This window comes from Lupinus angustifolius, chromosome LG20 (genome assembly GCF_001865875.1).
Source record: "Lupinus angustifolius cultivar Tanjil chromosome LG20, LupAngTanjil_v1.0, whole genome shotgun sequence".
NCBI lineage: Eukaryota > Viridiplantae > Streptophyta > Magnoliopsida > Fabales > Fabaceae > Lupinus > Lupinus angustifolius.
In genome coordinates, this window is record NC_032028.1 from 20499703 (window position 1) to 20515739 (window position 16037).

A 16037-nucleotide genomic window follows, 5' to 3' on the forward strand; every position below is an offset into this window, starting at 1 on the left:
ATATCTCTTGATTCAAAAAGAAGAATATTCAGATTGTTTTAGTGAAGGAATAAAAATAAATAAATGTTGCTTATGCAGAAGTGGCTTATATTTGTTATTTACATTTTAGCAGAGGTAGTCTTGTGTGAATAAAATATATATTCTTTTACATAAATGAAATGAAGATAGTGTTGGTAAAAAAATGGTTTTATTATGCTTGCTTTGGTTAAGTTTGGTTGAAATTTGTAAGAGTTGCCAATGAATCTCCTTTAATTTGTTAGAAATAGTTTAAATGTGATTGCATGGTATGGCCTTTTTCCTTCTAAGAAATGGGAATTCAGATGCTCTCTGCTACTATCGAAGAATCGGAGAGTCTGGTATTGGATGAGGATTGTAACACGTGTCAAAAATAAATTTTTATTGCCTATGATTTGAAGTTTTTAAATAATTTTTATTGCCAATGTTTACATTACTAATTGTATTACTGACTTAATGAGTAATTTTCTCCCTTAAGTTACACATCAACCTTTCTCCTTGACAATGATGCACCTGTTTTATCAAGTTGCATAACCAGAGTCATCAAAGTTAGCATTTTTAGTTTATCCTTTCAGTAAACTTGGTTAGTTTGGATGTTTTGAACTCACATATCTAGAGTGTTAAGTGCAAGTAAACAAGAACATTACATATGTGACTAAAGATTTTCAAAACATAGCCTTTTCTTGGCCCTTTATATTGGTCAAAACAAAATACATCATATATCTTTTATATCTTTGTGTACCCAAACCGCCTAGGTATAGTGCAAGTAAACCTAGCCCGGTTTGAGGAGGACAAATATACATAGCTTTTTTTTGACTATTTATATCGGTCGAAACAAAATACTTAATATATCTGTGTACCCAAACCACCTAGGTGCGGTGCAAGTAAATTTAGTGGGATTTAAGTGATTCGGCCATGTGTTTAAAAGACCATTAGACGGCCTAGTAAGAAAAGTAAATCAGATGTAGAATAATCAAATAGTTAGAGATAAATAAAGACCCTAAAAAAATAGGTAAAGTTTTAAAAAAGGTTTTAATGAAAATTTTAAAGACAAGATTTATAATAGAACATAAATCGTCATTTAATCCATGTTGTGCACTCAATAAAAAAAATTTGTTTTTATATATCCACATCCCTGTATATTTTTAAGCATATATGTATGTTTTGCATATAGCAAATATCAAATGTACCTAGCAAAAATCAAAACTTGGGTCAAAGGCCAATTCTTATACCAAGTGTTTTTTTTATTATAACTTACAAATGATAGTCAATGGCTTGGATATCCACCGGCGTCAAATACAACCTTCACGTGTTCAACCTTGTCAATTACAAGCAGTAAAAGATAGGACGGTCGAATAAAGATTTATTGTCCCAAATTATGTAATATATATTGTTCTGTATTAATAATAATGAAATAAAAATTAAAAAATGGTGAATGTTTAAATTTTTTAATTAATTTGACATGTTTTTATTTATATGAGATAATATTTGGGATAATAGATCTCAGATAGAGATCACTTGTTCTTGTTTGATGTCTCATCCAATAAAAATATATTAATTAATTAAAAAAATCATAAAAATATAAAATAATATTTTTATATTACTTGGAAAAATGATTAAATAGAGATAAATGACATACTTATTTTGGGACCGAGTATTCTTATTAGAATATCTCTATTCATTTCTTGGGGTAGACCAAAGTTTATAGTCAAAATAGAGCGCTGGCCCTTGTGGGGTGGGACACATCAAATTTCAAGAATGAAGTTGACTGAATTTGATCAAATTTCACGGACCAAATTAACAAAGTTTAAATACTAAAATCATGGGATTAAACTTGTAAAGCATAAGACATCCTAATAAAATACTTGGGAGAGAACATAAATGCATGAACTTGACATTCATACCTACAAGAAAGTTAATATCAAAATTACTTTATCAAGAAATTTCAGGAACACGGTTAAAAAATTAAAATGAAAGTGAATCCTAAAAAGTTGGAAAATATGAACTCATGAAAAGTAGTAGTAAAAGAAAAAAAAGCAAAGTCCACTTAAAATTTTACTCGACAACCATGCATGGATACTTATATATTTGGCCTTGAAAAAATCTTATAACATGATCTGCATTTGCATCTAAAGAAACTTAAATTATATCTCTTCTACATGTCAAACCCATGATCAAGATATAAGGAATCGAACCCATCATGTACTAGCCACTTCAAACCATACTAAAATGTCTAGACTATGATACTATAGACACCCTTTTGCATAAAGTTTTTTTCTTATCCATATCGGCATCTCTCCCGAAGCTAATATGTGAATTACATATTAGTTCGCTTGGAAGCGAACTGCTTTATAACTGTTAGATGAAAACATTTGGTTACTGTTTTGTACACCTTTTAAAAGTTTTGGTAACATTATGTGACATCAGTAGAGAAGACTTCTGGCTACTATAGAAGTCGTGATGATATATAACGACTTCTAGATGACCTTCAAGATGTCGGAATAGCATATAACGATTTATAAACCGAAGTCGTAATTTGTTATCACGATTTCTGAACTATAATAAAAGGCCTTATATAAGTTGTACTTTATTATCACGACTTTTAAACACAACAGTAGCCAATCACAAATTTGATAGATGAAATTAGAGACCATTCAATCTAAAAGCTAAAAAACAGTTTCGTTTGGAAGCAAATTAACGCCACCCCTAAAGATACCTTCATATCAATTACAGTACCAATTCATGTATTGTTTGCTACCCAATTAGCTAGGACAGTATCTCTTATGCCTTACGTGTAAGGCACTAAAATATTCTAATCGACACTACACTCTCTTGTAACAGACCCCTTGTCCAATATACTTAGAGGGAACCCTTTTTCATCGAATGAGTAAAAAGGTGATGCAATAAGGACCCATGTCCTATGCTTCTAAACTCTTCTTCCCTTGACACAAGACAACAAGAGTTTTCAGATTTTGGATCAGATGATGCATGACATTACCTGTACCTACAAGTTTCACTTTTTTTCTTTTGTGTGTGACATTAACAAAATTAGCAACCACAAGCATAATATAAAGGAATCAGGATTATGAGGGAAGGGACAGAGAATGGGGTATTATGTGTATTATTGCATGGAAATGGATTACTTGTTACAAATTGTGTCTTACTCTATGTCCCAAGTCAATAGAGTGTTACTTTTTATTACGTTTTGTTTTTTAAAAATATTTTTTATACATGTGTCGATATATGATGGTTTGAGATAAAAAATGAGACACAGTTTAGAGACAGATGATTCGATTCATTTATTGCATTGGTCCATCTCAGTTCTGACACAAGTCAGAAATGTCATTGTTTATGTCCTAATTGTTTTTGTTCACATGGCAAGATAGAAGTAAAAACATTTTAAAAACTTATAATGTTGTGAGGGCAATAGTTGACAAGTATGTCATGTTTCTTTGCTTCGGTCTATGATGACATAATGGACCCTATATATAGCTGGGCCATTGAACTTCACAATATGTGAGCTAAATTATAAACCCCTCTTTTCAAATATGAATATGGAAAATGATATATCTTAAGTTGTAGATTTCTAAAAATGTTTTTGTTCTAAAGAATATGAGTTTTATATGATGGGGAATAATTTGAATAAGACAAAAAAATATTTTTATTAACATTATATGAGTTTTATATATTATTATTGTATTATTTATTATTCATGTTTAATCATCATGAAAATACATATATATTAACTCTATTGATATAAATATGATTGAATGATATAATGATTATTAAAATCAGTTCATGTTTCATTCATAATTGACATTCACATTTTTAAATATTCTTAATACATTATTAAAACCAACAAATCTTATGTCTAATTATGTATAGTCTCCATAGATTCTTAAAAGATAAAAAAATCGAATACTTGATTTCTAGTAGTAACATTTATTTGTAGGGTGAGCGACCAAAAATGAAGAGATACATATGGATCAGGATTCCTGTCTCATTTAATCATTGTGAATAAAAGAAAACCTTTGAATACTATCATCATTGAGTTGCTGAATAAGTTTAAGCACATTCAATGCACACTTTCATCTCTCTCTACCACATTCAACAATCAAAACCTTTGAATCTTCTCCAAAAGCAATTACCTTTTCGGTTTTCCAATTTCCAAAGTCTCAATCTTTGGTTTCCTAGAAACCCATATCCCATTTTCTTTCCCTTATCATTCAAACCCTTTAAGCCTCCAATTTCATCATCCCATATTTATGTCCACTTTGGATTGCACCATTGGACCATTCAAAAACACATAAAGTTACAAACTTTGTTGTTTTAATTTCATATCTTAACGTTTCAAACCTTATTTTCTCTCATTCTTTTTTTGAACCTTCAAACTTCTTTTATTGAAATCTATGTTTAGTTTTTTTAGTAAACTTTAAAAACCACTATTCTATTCTTTTCTAATCAAAAAACCCATTTTTGGTTAAGTTTCCAATCATAGAATTCTGGGTTTCAGTGTTCTTTCCTGTTTTGGTTTTTATTTATCTATCAAAGGTTGAATGAAATGGCTGTTAAACTTTGTTCAGAAAATTGTGTTGTTTCAATGAGTCCAAGAATTTCATTCTCTCATGATTTTTCCCAATCAGATGCTATCCCAGTTGAGATACAACAACACCCTTTGAAATCAAACTCATATGGTTTGAATTCAAGCATTGATTTTGATTTCTGTGTTAAAAAAAGTTCACATCTTGAATCATCTTCAGCAGATGAACTTTTCTGTGATGGAATCATCCTTCCAATTGAAATCAAGAAGAAGAACATTGTTCCACCCCCACATGTTATTTGTCACAATGCTTCAACCAATAAGAACTTGAAGAAAAAATGCAACACCACAAAAGAAATGAAGGAATTCAATGATGAAAAGCATATTTCAAACTCATTTTGGAAGTTTAAGAGAAGTAGTAGTTGTAGCAGTGGATATGTGAGAAGTTTATGCCCTTTGCCACTTTTATATAGAAGCAACTCAACTGGTTCTACTTCACCAAATGTTAAGATTAAGCAAAGCTCATTGAAGCAATTTTCCACTACAACAAGGTTTTCTCAAACTTTTGGTCCAAATAATTATCAAAAGCCTCCATTGAAGAGTCATAGGAATAATGGTGCTAACAGCATTAGGGTTACCCCTGTTCTGAATGTTCTTCCTGTAAACATCATTGGTTTGTGCTCTATTTTCTCCAAAAGTAAAGATAAGATTAAGAAGAAGTAATATGTAAGAAAGTTTTATGCACTATCGGCGTAAAAATTTGTACAGTACCATTCATTTGTATTACTTATATTTAAAGTCAACGATGATTAAATATGAATAATTATTTTCTCTTAGTCTACTCTGTAATTTAATTTGACTATTTTGTAATACAAAATCAGTGCGATACTATCTATTTTTTTATGTGAGTTGGAAAATTAAGTATAGGTTAAAGTTTTGGAAGATGAATGGTTTGCATCAAGAAGATATAGTGATACAAAAGATATGTAAATGAATGAAGGGTGAAATCTTTGGTCTAAAAGGAGGACATCTGCTGTACCATAAAGTATGTATGTTACTCTATGTGGTATTATTTGTGATTGGTTGTAAAAAATGCATTTAAGTTAAAAAAGTAATGATGAAATATTTTTCGAACCAATCATAAATAATGACACATGGAGTGATACACTTTTATGGGACAGTAGATGTTCATCCCCACAACATGTATCACTATTTATGATTGGTCAAAAAAATAATTGATTATTAAAATTTTAATTTAAAAATATTTTTCAAGCAATTACAAGTAATGGTACATGTTGTGATATACTATGTGGTACAAGCAATGTACTTCCATCGAGTGGAAGGTTGTAAACATGCAATGAAATAATTAGGCACATGATTTTGGGTTACAAAATGACAGATAAAATGTTACTTTCATGGTTTTATGTGTTTTTTCCTTCTCTGCTTTTGTTTTTTGGTCAGACAATGTCTAACTACATTGATTTTGATTTGTGTGTTCCCTCTCCTTTTCTTTCCCATTCAGTATGAAAAATAGACTAAATGAAGAATTTGATTCTACAATTGTAAATATTTTTTTTCAGTTGTTGTATTGCATGATTGATTAATAAGAGTTATAAGAAAAACATGTTTTCCTTATATTTAACTTTTTTTCCCACCTATATTATTTGTACATTCCACTTAGTAATGATAATTTGGGCCGTCTTGCCGATTCTACTCGTGCTTACATAATATCCATCGAAATTAGAGTGAACATGAGCATACTCATGTGCTAATGTCCTCATTACCTGTTCTAGTCGTATAATTCTCGTCTAAATATGGACAGAGCAAACTTGCTCTATTTTCATGCTTGACATAATGTTTACAAATGAAGGAAGGTTAACCTCTTGTGATGATAATCATCTCAAGCTTCTGTTTCTTGTAGTAGTCTGGATGAAAGCTCAGGTAAAAAGGAATTTAATTTTTTTTATTTATAGTTTTAATTTATTTAATTTCCTCTTGTTGAGGCCTCTAATACTTGATTTAATTCCAGTGCATGGTTTTTATAATCACTCATGTGATCAATTGGAACAGTTAGAACATGATGCTGATCTTATAATAGCAGTTTAAGCACTTTCATTTAACAATTGAAGCAAATATTGCACACCACAATAAAAGAAACAACAATATCAATTTCTTATAATAAAATAATCCACTATTGAAGTTCTAATCTTTAAAGAGATGATTTTTTTATATAATTAAGGATATCTTCTCACCACTTTGTGAGTAAAGAAATAAAGAAATGAATTGAATGTATGACTATTTCTTTCAACAACTACGGTTGAGATGAACTTTTGACTTCTCTGGAAATCAAGTGAGACCTTACACCATTAACCTTTAGATTAAAGTTCACAAAAATGATATTTGCAAGCTTAACAAGTTTCCAATATTTTATATACTAATTTCTACATAATGAAATTAGCAAACTACATATCTTAACACAACTACACTACTTTTTTAATCCAAACTGGTGTAAAAAAGTTCTTTTTATCTCTGTGTGGAATACCATTATTCTTAAATCAGCAGAAACAGATCTATTCATTTCATAACACAATCAATGAACAAATCAACAATGTCCTCTTTATTTAACAAAAGAATGTGTCAAAGAGACCAAAACTCAAATATCCACTCCTACTACATACATCATATATGCTTTACAGAATACTGTAAATTTCCTCAAAATATTATTCAAAACAGAAACATACAAACAATTCCAATAAAATGAATGAAAAAAACAAAAGACAAAAACAAAATAGCAGAACCATCATCACCAAACCTTCTCAAATCAACAAATCCAAATCCAAATCAAAGAAACTCCAATTTCCAATTTCCACAATTCAAAACTGTCTATAGTACCCAGAAACAGATTTTCCCATAACTACCCTATTCCTTCCTCCTCTACTTTCACCATTAATAGCATTGTTTGTAGCAGAAGAAAAACTCTTGAGTTCCTCAACACTTGCATAGCTTTTCCTTGCCATCAAAATACTACCTTTCTTCTTCTCTCTTGTAGCATTTGCTGATTTGCTCCCTCTTGAACCTGATAACAACAACCCATTATTATTATTGGAAAAACTCTTCATAGGTGGTGTCATTTCCATCAATGAAGGCAACAATGTATTATTATTAGTATTAGTCACTGGCTTCTTATTCTCTTTCCTCAATGCTGCAGTGAAATCTGGTACTGATTGTGCAAGAATTGAAGAAGAATAAGAAGAAGAAGAAGACCCTTTTCTCATTGACACCAAATTTCCTTGAAACTTCACTTGTTTCCTTGGTGGGGTTGTTATAAATTTTGGTTTTTCTTCTTCTACTTGTTGTTGGTGTCTGATTCTTAACCTTGTTTCTCTTAACTCAGAATATGCTTTGTACCTTGGTCCTTTCTCCATGATGAAACTCTCTGCAGTGATTTTCTGTGTTCTCTCAGCAGAAGAAGAAGTTGATTGATTCATTGATGAGTTAATAAAATTTTGGTGGCTTGTTCTTGGGATTCTTTAATACTTTGAGAAAGTGATAAAAATCTGATTTTGCAACGGTATAATAAATCTTTAGGAGAGGGAGAGAGAGAAAAGAAACAACCTTTTTAGTTGTTTTTGTGAACTTTAATCATAGGTTTTGTAACGTTAGGATGGGTCTTGTTGAAGAATCTAAGAATCGATTATTAGTATTAAATGTTTGACTAATTAGTTTGATACTTTGATTAACTCATGGTATTATTGTTTTTTAATGTAAATATATGAGTGTTAATATGAAACTATATAGATACAAAAACAAAAAATAACTAATAATATAACAACAAATAAGTGATGTCAACCTTCACAGCTTCCAAGTGCGTTTTAATTAAAGTGTTTAAAATGTGGATCAAAATGAAAGATAAACTTTGACTTAAAGAAAATTTTATTAAGACATGAAGATCTAATTATGTAATATGTATTTAAGTATTATAGTTGCTTACTAATTAAAATTAAAAGACATTCAGTTCGATCTAAAGATTAAACTTTTAGAAATAGTACAAGATAATCATGTCACTGGTGTCTTTTGATGTAGTAATAATTTTTAAATCTAGATGAAATTAATATAAGAGGAAAGATTGGTGATTGGACTTTGGTCTTACTTACCCTTTCATAAGTGTGATGACTATGATAGCTAAAGTCAAGAAAAGTTGTGAAATTGGGAGATTCGTGTTTTTGTATAGGAGTATAAACAGTTCCGGTTTAAACTAAGAAATTGAATTAAACCATAAAATGTGGTCCAATTTGGTTTTGTGGTTTAATCAGTTAATTTTTTAAGGAATCATTTATTTTCAATTCGGTTTATGGTTTTAGAAATTTAAGAACCGTTGGAATCGAACTGCATATTAAAGAAATAAATATTAGGGAATGATATTTTATTGTTGTTTAAATACTTCAACCAATTTTATGGTTTAATTATCAATTTGTGTGAACTGTAATGTTATATATGTTACTAAATTGTTATTATGTTAGTATTATATATGTTATTACTTACTAATTTATTTTTCAATGTCTAGATGATTTGGAACATATCTTCCAACTTTTGTAGTATGGAATTTGAAACTAACATATATCACATATTGTTATACATTCATTGCTATATGTGTTACTAATTATGAATTATAATATTATATATATATAACTATTATATATTTTACCAATTGATATATATTTTTATAATCGTGAATTATATTGTTATATATGTTAGATTGTATTATTATATATGTGATAATCGTTTTTCTCTCCATAAATTATATAATTGTTATATATGTTATTAACAAACAATTTTGTGTTTCAATTTTTTAATCATCTTTATGATTCATAATTTTTTATAATAATAGTAGTAGTGTTTTTTCTTTTATGGACAAATAATATTGCTCGTAATACATTTTCAACTTTCAATTGATACAAAAAAATTTATAAAAAAAATAATAGAAAAATCGTGGAATTGAACCAACCATTCAAGAGTGGTTCAACTCTGTTCCTATGGTGTGTGCTTATATGCATAAGTGTTTAATGTTAGGTAATATATAATTTCAAGATGAATCATCATGCACTTTTGTGAAGGAAATGAAAGGAAATATAGTCTTTACACTCAGTGATATTAAAACTGGACTGGACCGGCCGGTTCGACTGGAAAACTGGCAAACTGGTACGGCACAGTAGTTGGACCGAATAAGCAATAAAACCGGTCCAAACCGCCCAAAACCAGTCCAAATCGGGCAATTTTCGGTCAAACCGAAAAACTGGCCGACTTGTTACTAAACCGATTTCTTCCTCAAAAATCTCATTTCTTCTTCACGTTTTTTCTTCTTCCTTCTCCATCTCACGGATCCGTCCTTCATTGTGTTTCTATGACGCATCTCCATCTTCTCATAGATCCATCTTCCATCGTTAATAACGTTAATATTGAAAAACATTTTTGGAGATAAAGAGTTAGAAAAGGGATTGGGGAAGAGAGAAAATAGAAATAATAGAATGAACATTTTGGAGATAGAGTTAGAAGATAGATTGGAAATGAGAGAAGATAGAAGGAGTAGATGAAACATTTTTGGAGAGAGTGAATTAGAAGAGGGATTGAAAAGAGAGAAGATAGAAAGTTAGAAACTTTTTGGGGAGAGAAAATTAGAAGAGACTTTGAAAATAGAGGAATGAAATGGATTGGAAATAGAGAAAGTTAGAAACAATGTGTGATGAAGTGGATGGAGCATTTTCCAAAAAAAATTATATTAAATAAAGTGACAAATTGATTGAGTCTCACCATTTCATCCCACGGTTTCAAAGACACTAAATGTGTTTGTGTATGAAAGTTTTTTTGTAAACTATGAACATTGATTATAAATTTGAGTACTGAACCACTGATTGAACCACTAAACCACTGTACCAGTACCCTGATCGATTTAATAATCGATACGGTTTTAGTAACATTGCTTACACTTTGATATTGTATCACTCTCTGCTGAAATATAAGATTTATTTAAAATAAGTACTCATTTTAGTTTCTTAAGTTTTTTTTATGTTATTAATTTAATTACTAGTAAATTTAAATATTCATTTTGATTCTTAGTTTTTGTAACATAAAATCACATTTGTCCTACTATCTTCACACATATGTTAATATTAACATAAAGTACCAATGTGGTCACATGTGGCGATTTTATGCTAGAAAATTTTGCCAACTCAGTAAAACAATGTGGTTTCGATCTTTAAAAAATTAAGATACAAAATGACATCATTTTTGTCACCTTCTTCCCCATCACCGTTTCTAAAAGAAATACTCATTTTAATCCCTCAAGTTTTCTATAAATACTATATTAGTCATGTTCTTATCGATAAATATGAAATTCTAAACCCTTTCCAAACCCCTTATACACCTTCCTATTTCCTTCCATATCAACCACATTTTCTTTACAAAACCCCCTAGTCCCTACATCATTCTCATGGAAACTAATCCTGAGGCCAATACTCCAGTTCCAACTCTTCATGTTCCTACTATGTTTACCCTAAAGTGAATGAACAAAACCAGGGATCCACAACCAAGTATCAACACACATATGATATTGATGAGTCCTACAACTAAAGGTGTTGATCTAGAAAACCACCCTTTATGAAGGACAAATGAAGGGGCATTGTCTGTCAACAAAACATCACAAAATGAAAAAATTGAATTAGTTAAACTTCATGCAAGAATCTTAATAAGTATCTTGCATGTTGCTGCACTGAATCTAACATATGTTTCATCCAATAGAACGTTAGAAAGATTAATATTTTTACTAATAAGAGGCACTCTAGGCTTCTTTTTCCAGAAAAGAATCATCTTCAGTAGCGGAAAGGCAAGTTCTTAGTTTTACATTTGCATCTAAGGGTAACAATGTCATATTATTATCTTTGAAGGATAAAAGTGTTCTAGCATTCTATTTTTCGTATTGTTTTTTAGGTATTTGTCTCTCCATTAATGGAGAGGATCATAACCCTCCTTTTTCATGCTTGAGTTATTGTTGTAAGTTTTATGATGGAAACATGCGTCAATGGATATTAAGAATTTATAGCTTTCACAAAGTAAGAATGGTTAGATTACTATCTTCTATCCATGGCGACATGATCCTCATTTTCTATATCGTGTGTTGTTCTTTATCAATAGAGAAATTCTTCTATCCCTTTCTCATTCTTTCTATATTCTTCCTTTATTGATGTTATATTTAGGACTGGAAACGAGTCGAACCGAGTCGAACCAGAGCTCAACTCAGTTCAGCTCGATAAGGATTGGTTCGGCTCGAAACTCGACTCGAGTTCGATACGAGTTATTATTTTAGCTCAGTTCACGAACTGTTCGGCTTAGTTCGAATGGTTCATTTGGATAACTTAAATAATTAATTAAATTTTGAAAAAATACTTCAAAAAAGTTATATATATATATATAAATATAATCTTGTTCATATATATAATAACAATAAATATAAAATATAATATATGGGACATAATAAACTTAAAAATTAGTTATATATATATATATCGAGTTAGCTGATGAACCAAACGAGTCGAACTATATCCAACTCAAGTTCGACTCGTTTATTTAACGAGCTCAATTTCCAGCTCAAGTTCGGCTCATTTAGTTCATATGCCAAATTTATCAAGCTAAATAACGAATCAATTTTCAAACGAATACCAAATTATTCGGTTTATTGCAGCCCAGTTATGTTTCTTCTAAATTTGAAAATCGATTTACCTTCTGAAAGACAGTCTTAATAAAATGATTTCCCATTTTTCAACACAACATTTTGCTTCCACTAACTATTTTACTTTAACTATAAGACTTTTTTTTATAATATATAGAGACAGGCTTACAACAAACGACTTTGAATCATCAACCAAAACATCATTTTTCCTTTCTTTTCCACATTATTACATTTTCCCTCGTCTCTTTATTAATATGATTTTTTTTTTCATTTTTAGGCTCAAAGTGAATTACTGGTGGAAATCTCAGTCCAATAATTTTAGTACATGCACACAATTTATAAACATGCCTCAACATGGACATATAGTTCTATACTATGAACAAAGCCACAAGACAATAAAAATGGGACATAATTCTATATTATCAATATGATGTAATAAAAATCATAAGTAATGGTCTTTTAGTATCATTCTTAATAAAGAAATATACACTTATATAACAATGATAGAACAAGAAATTGAAGTAAACAAACAAAAAATCTTCAACCTGTGCGACAGACTTGTTCTTTTCATTGTTCACTAAGACAAAGACCATCAATCAACTTATTTCCAAAAAGTCCATAAGTTGGATTTTGAAGGAGAAGAAAGAAATCGAAAGACTTCAGAGTCATAGCTCACAAATATTTCATTCTCCTCCAAAACTTACAAACAAACTCTCATGACCCGTTTGAGAGTTAAGTTTTAGAGGTGAAATGATAAAAACAAAAAGCTTCAAAACCATGAAATAGTAGACTTGTAAGATAACTCTGAAATCTTTTATTCATATGTCTTCCCTTCCAAAACTCAACTCATAAACGGACCACCAACCTAGTCCTAATCAATTCATTCCATTTACCACCAACCTCACTGACTACATACTCATGGAAATCCAAACCAATATTCTCCATGAACTCAACAGCTGCAAAATGCGATTGTAGATGTGATATCTATTACGACTGTGGTGGTAGTGGTTGAGGCTGGCCTTGTGGAGGTGGATTCCAACTCGGAAACTCGGTAGAGTCCAACATCTGCAAAGGTCTTTTTGTGTTGAAATTTGGAGTTCCAAACACAAAACCCATAGGGAAAAAACCCCATGTACAATAATAAGCCTCTCTTCCAGGCACAAGTGGTGGCAATGAAGGAAGTGCAACACCATGAAATGTCCTCTCACAATTTTGGCACCTCAAACTACAACCCTCATAAACCCTAGGGTACTCATACATGTAATAACAGTACGGACATGCAGTCCAAAGAGTATTGTTTTCCCAAGGAACCAATGATTTATCCTCATGTTCAGTTTTTGATTCTTCTACTTTTTCTACCTGAGGCTGAGAGTGAGTAATTATGTTATAATCATACTCAGCTTTCTTAATTGGATCAGATAAATGTTCCCATGCATCAGAAACCAATTTAAAAGCGAAGTCAGCTAAAGTGAAATAATTCTTATCTGGGTGGAGGAAAAGGGCCAATCTTCGATAATTCCTTTTTATAAGATCGATATCTTGACACAATAGATCAACTTGAAGGATTGTGTACCACTCAATGCTACCATTGAGAGGTTTATGTGCTGCAGAGATAACATCAACAATAGCCAAGACTTGATCCGAACCTTCGACAAGGGGTTCGATTTCCTGGGCTAGAATGGCGAAATCCCTTGAACCATTAAGATCACGATTCTTTAAGAAATCTTCTGCAATCCCTAGTAAGCGTTCCGCTTCAGCTCTTCTTGATTCGTCTTTCATTGAAGTTGACACAAGCAAACACCTAAGATGTTTGAATGCTTGATTAAAACCTCAAGTGTTCTTATATGTAATAATTTGTTCTTGTTTTGATTTTCACTACAATAGTTATTTTTACAAGTGTGATGTCTTATCAGAAAATACACGTAATTTCTTATACATGTTAAATTTTTATTGGTCGATGTACGTAAATTGTTGTATGTGTTATGTTTGGATTGGAGAATGTATGTATAGCAGGTACATTGTATGATGAATTAATCTTCATTGTTAGCAAATTATACAAATATAATAATTTTTATTGTTAAATGTGTTATGTTTCTATTAAAAAATAAATAATGCATTAAGTATATAACAGCTGGAAAATTCTATGCTATATTTTTCCCAATTAGGATGGTTAGTGGACCTTATGATTTTAATTGTTGTAGCAAAAGTTTTTTAGAATATTATATATGCTTTGTTCCCATTATTAAACACATATTCATTTTATGTGTGATGTCCTTATTGGACAATACATCTAATTAATGGTTTATTCACCTAATAATTTCACATTTTGATTGGTACTATAAGAATCAACGGAATCAACTGGACATTCATTTGAAACTTGATTCATTATTTAGCTTAACAATCTTGGTTAACAAAACAAATTATTTGAACTTGAGTTAAAAATTGAGCTCATTATATAAACAAATCGAGTTTGAATCAACTACACTTCACTTGTTAGGTCTATAAATTATTTCGATTATATATGTCTATCTATACATACATATACATAGAATCTTTTAATTTATACATATTAAATATATATACATATTTTACAATTATATTTTGTTATATTAATACATGGATATAATATATATTATATATTAAAAATTCATTAGAATTGATGTAAAAGTGTTTAATAGTTGGCATACTATGCACTACCTTTCCTGGTTTGTGTACCTAATGATTTTACATATTGTAGCAATTTTTTTAGGAATTTAAAAAGTACTAAAAAAATATTGTAATTACCAAATGTTTCCTTTCTTTCCCATCAAAAAATTATGAATTAGAACTCTAGAACCATGAAGCAATTGTCAATCAATAGTACTTCTACCACCAGAAGATCTCAAGAAATTGATTGTGAAGGTCATATTGAGGTGTCAATATCATCATCATGCTATAGATCATCACAACACTTTGTGGGAGCACAATACATATAGAAATGATTTTTTTTTCTTGTCATGGTTGGTGATGGATTAAGAGGGTTAATTTTCCAAAGTCATTTGTAATATTCAAATCAAATAGAACTTCAATGCACAACATAACCAATTTAATTATTTCAACAAAATATATCACTTGAATACACAATTTGACCACTTTAGAGAGAGAAATATAACATATAAAATAGTGCTTTTAATTGGTAATATTTAACCATCTCTCAAATTTAATGGGATTCTTATATATTAAGAAAAATTCAATGATATTCAATTTCATACTCAAAATTTAGTTTAGATTCAATTTCAACAATAACAAAAAATCTCATTATCAACTATATTTTGTTTGATTGAGATTCAATATCGAACACTAAAGGAATCCATCATAAAACTGAGATGGAGAGTGTGATTGTATTATCAAGACTGCAATTGTTTTCTCTTGTATGTTTTCCAAGGCAGAGGCACCATTCTTTATATAACAGAAGGTGTTGCTTGGAAAGGAAGAAAACATAATTAAAACAGATTCAACAACTTCTTAACCAACTTATTGGTGCATAATTAACATGTGCTTAAAGGTAAGATGCTCCACTACTAAAGCCAATCCATACAGCAGCCTTTGTACAATCCATGAAGCTTTATAATATGACCTGCATAATCTGCAATAAACCAGAAAAACAGAAACAAGGAAAAAGCCTCATGAACTAAGCCATGGGTCAGGATTGTTAGATGATGCATACAATGATTAATACAATGAGCAATATGTTTAATACCCCCCTTCAAGATGGAGAGT

At 30.3% G+C, this 16037-nt stretch overlaps 3 protein-coding genes across 3 annotated transcripts; 1 reads left to right on the forward strand and 2 right to left on the reverse strand.

Moving 5' to 3' along the window:
* On the forward strand, positions 4410-5278 carry LOC109335712. The gene has a single exon (XM_019571863.1). It carries the CDS (start codon positions 4577-4579, stop codon positions 5276-5278), a length of 702 nt encoding a protein of 233 aa, XP_019427408.1. The 5' UTR covers positions 4410-4576.
* LOC109335294 lies at positions 7204-8133 on the reverse strand. The gene has a single exon (XM_019571427.1). The coding sequence runs from the start codon at positions 8041-8043 to the stop codon at positions 7429-7431; it is 615 nt and encodes a 204-aa protein (XP_019426972.1). The 5' UTR covers positions 8044-8133; the 3' UTR covers positions 7204-7428.
* On the reverse strand, positions 13177-14060 carry LOC109335749. Its single transcript, XM_019571915.1, has one exon. It carries the CDS (start codon positions 14055-14057, stop codon positions 13266-13268), a length of 792 nt encoding a protein of 263 aa, XP_019427460.1. The 5' UTR covers positions 14058-14060; the 3' UTR covers positions 13177-13265.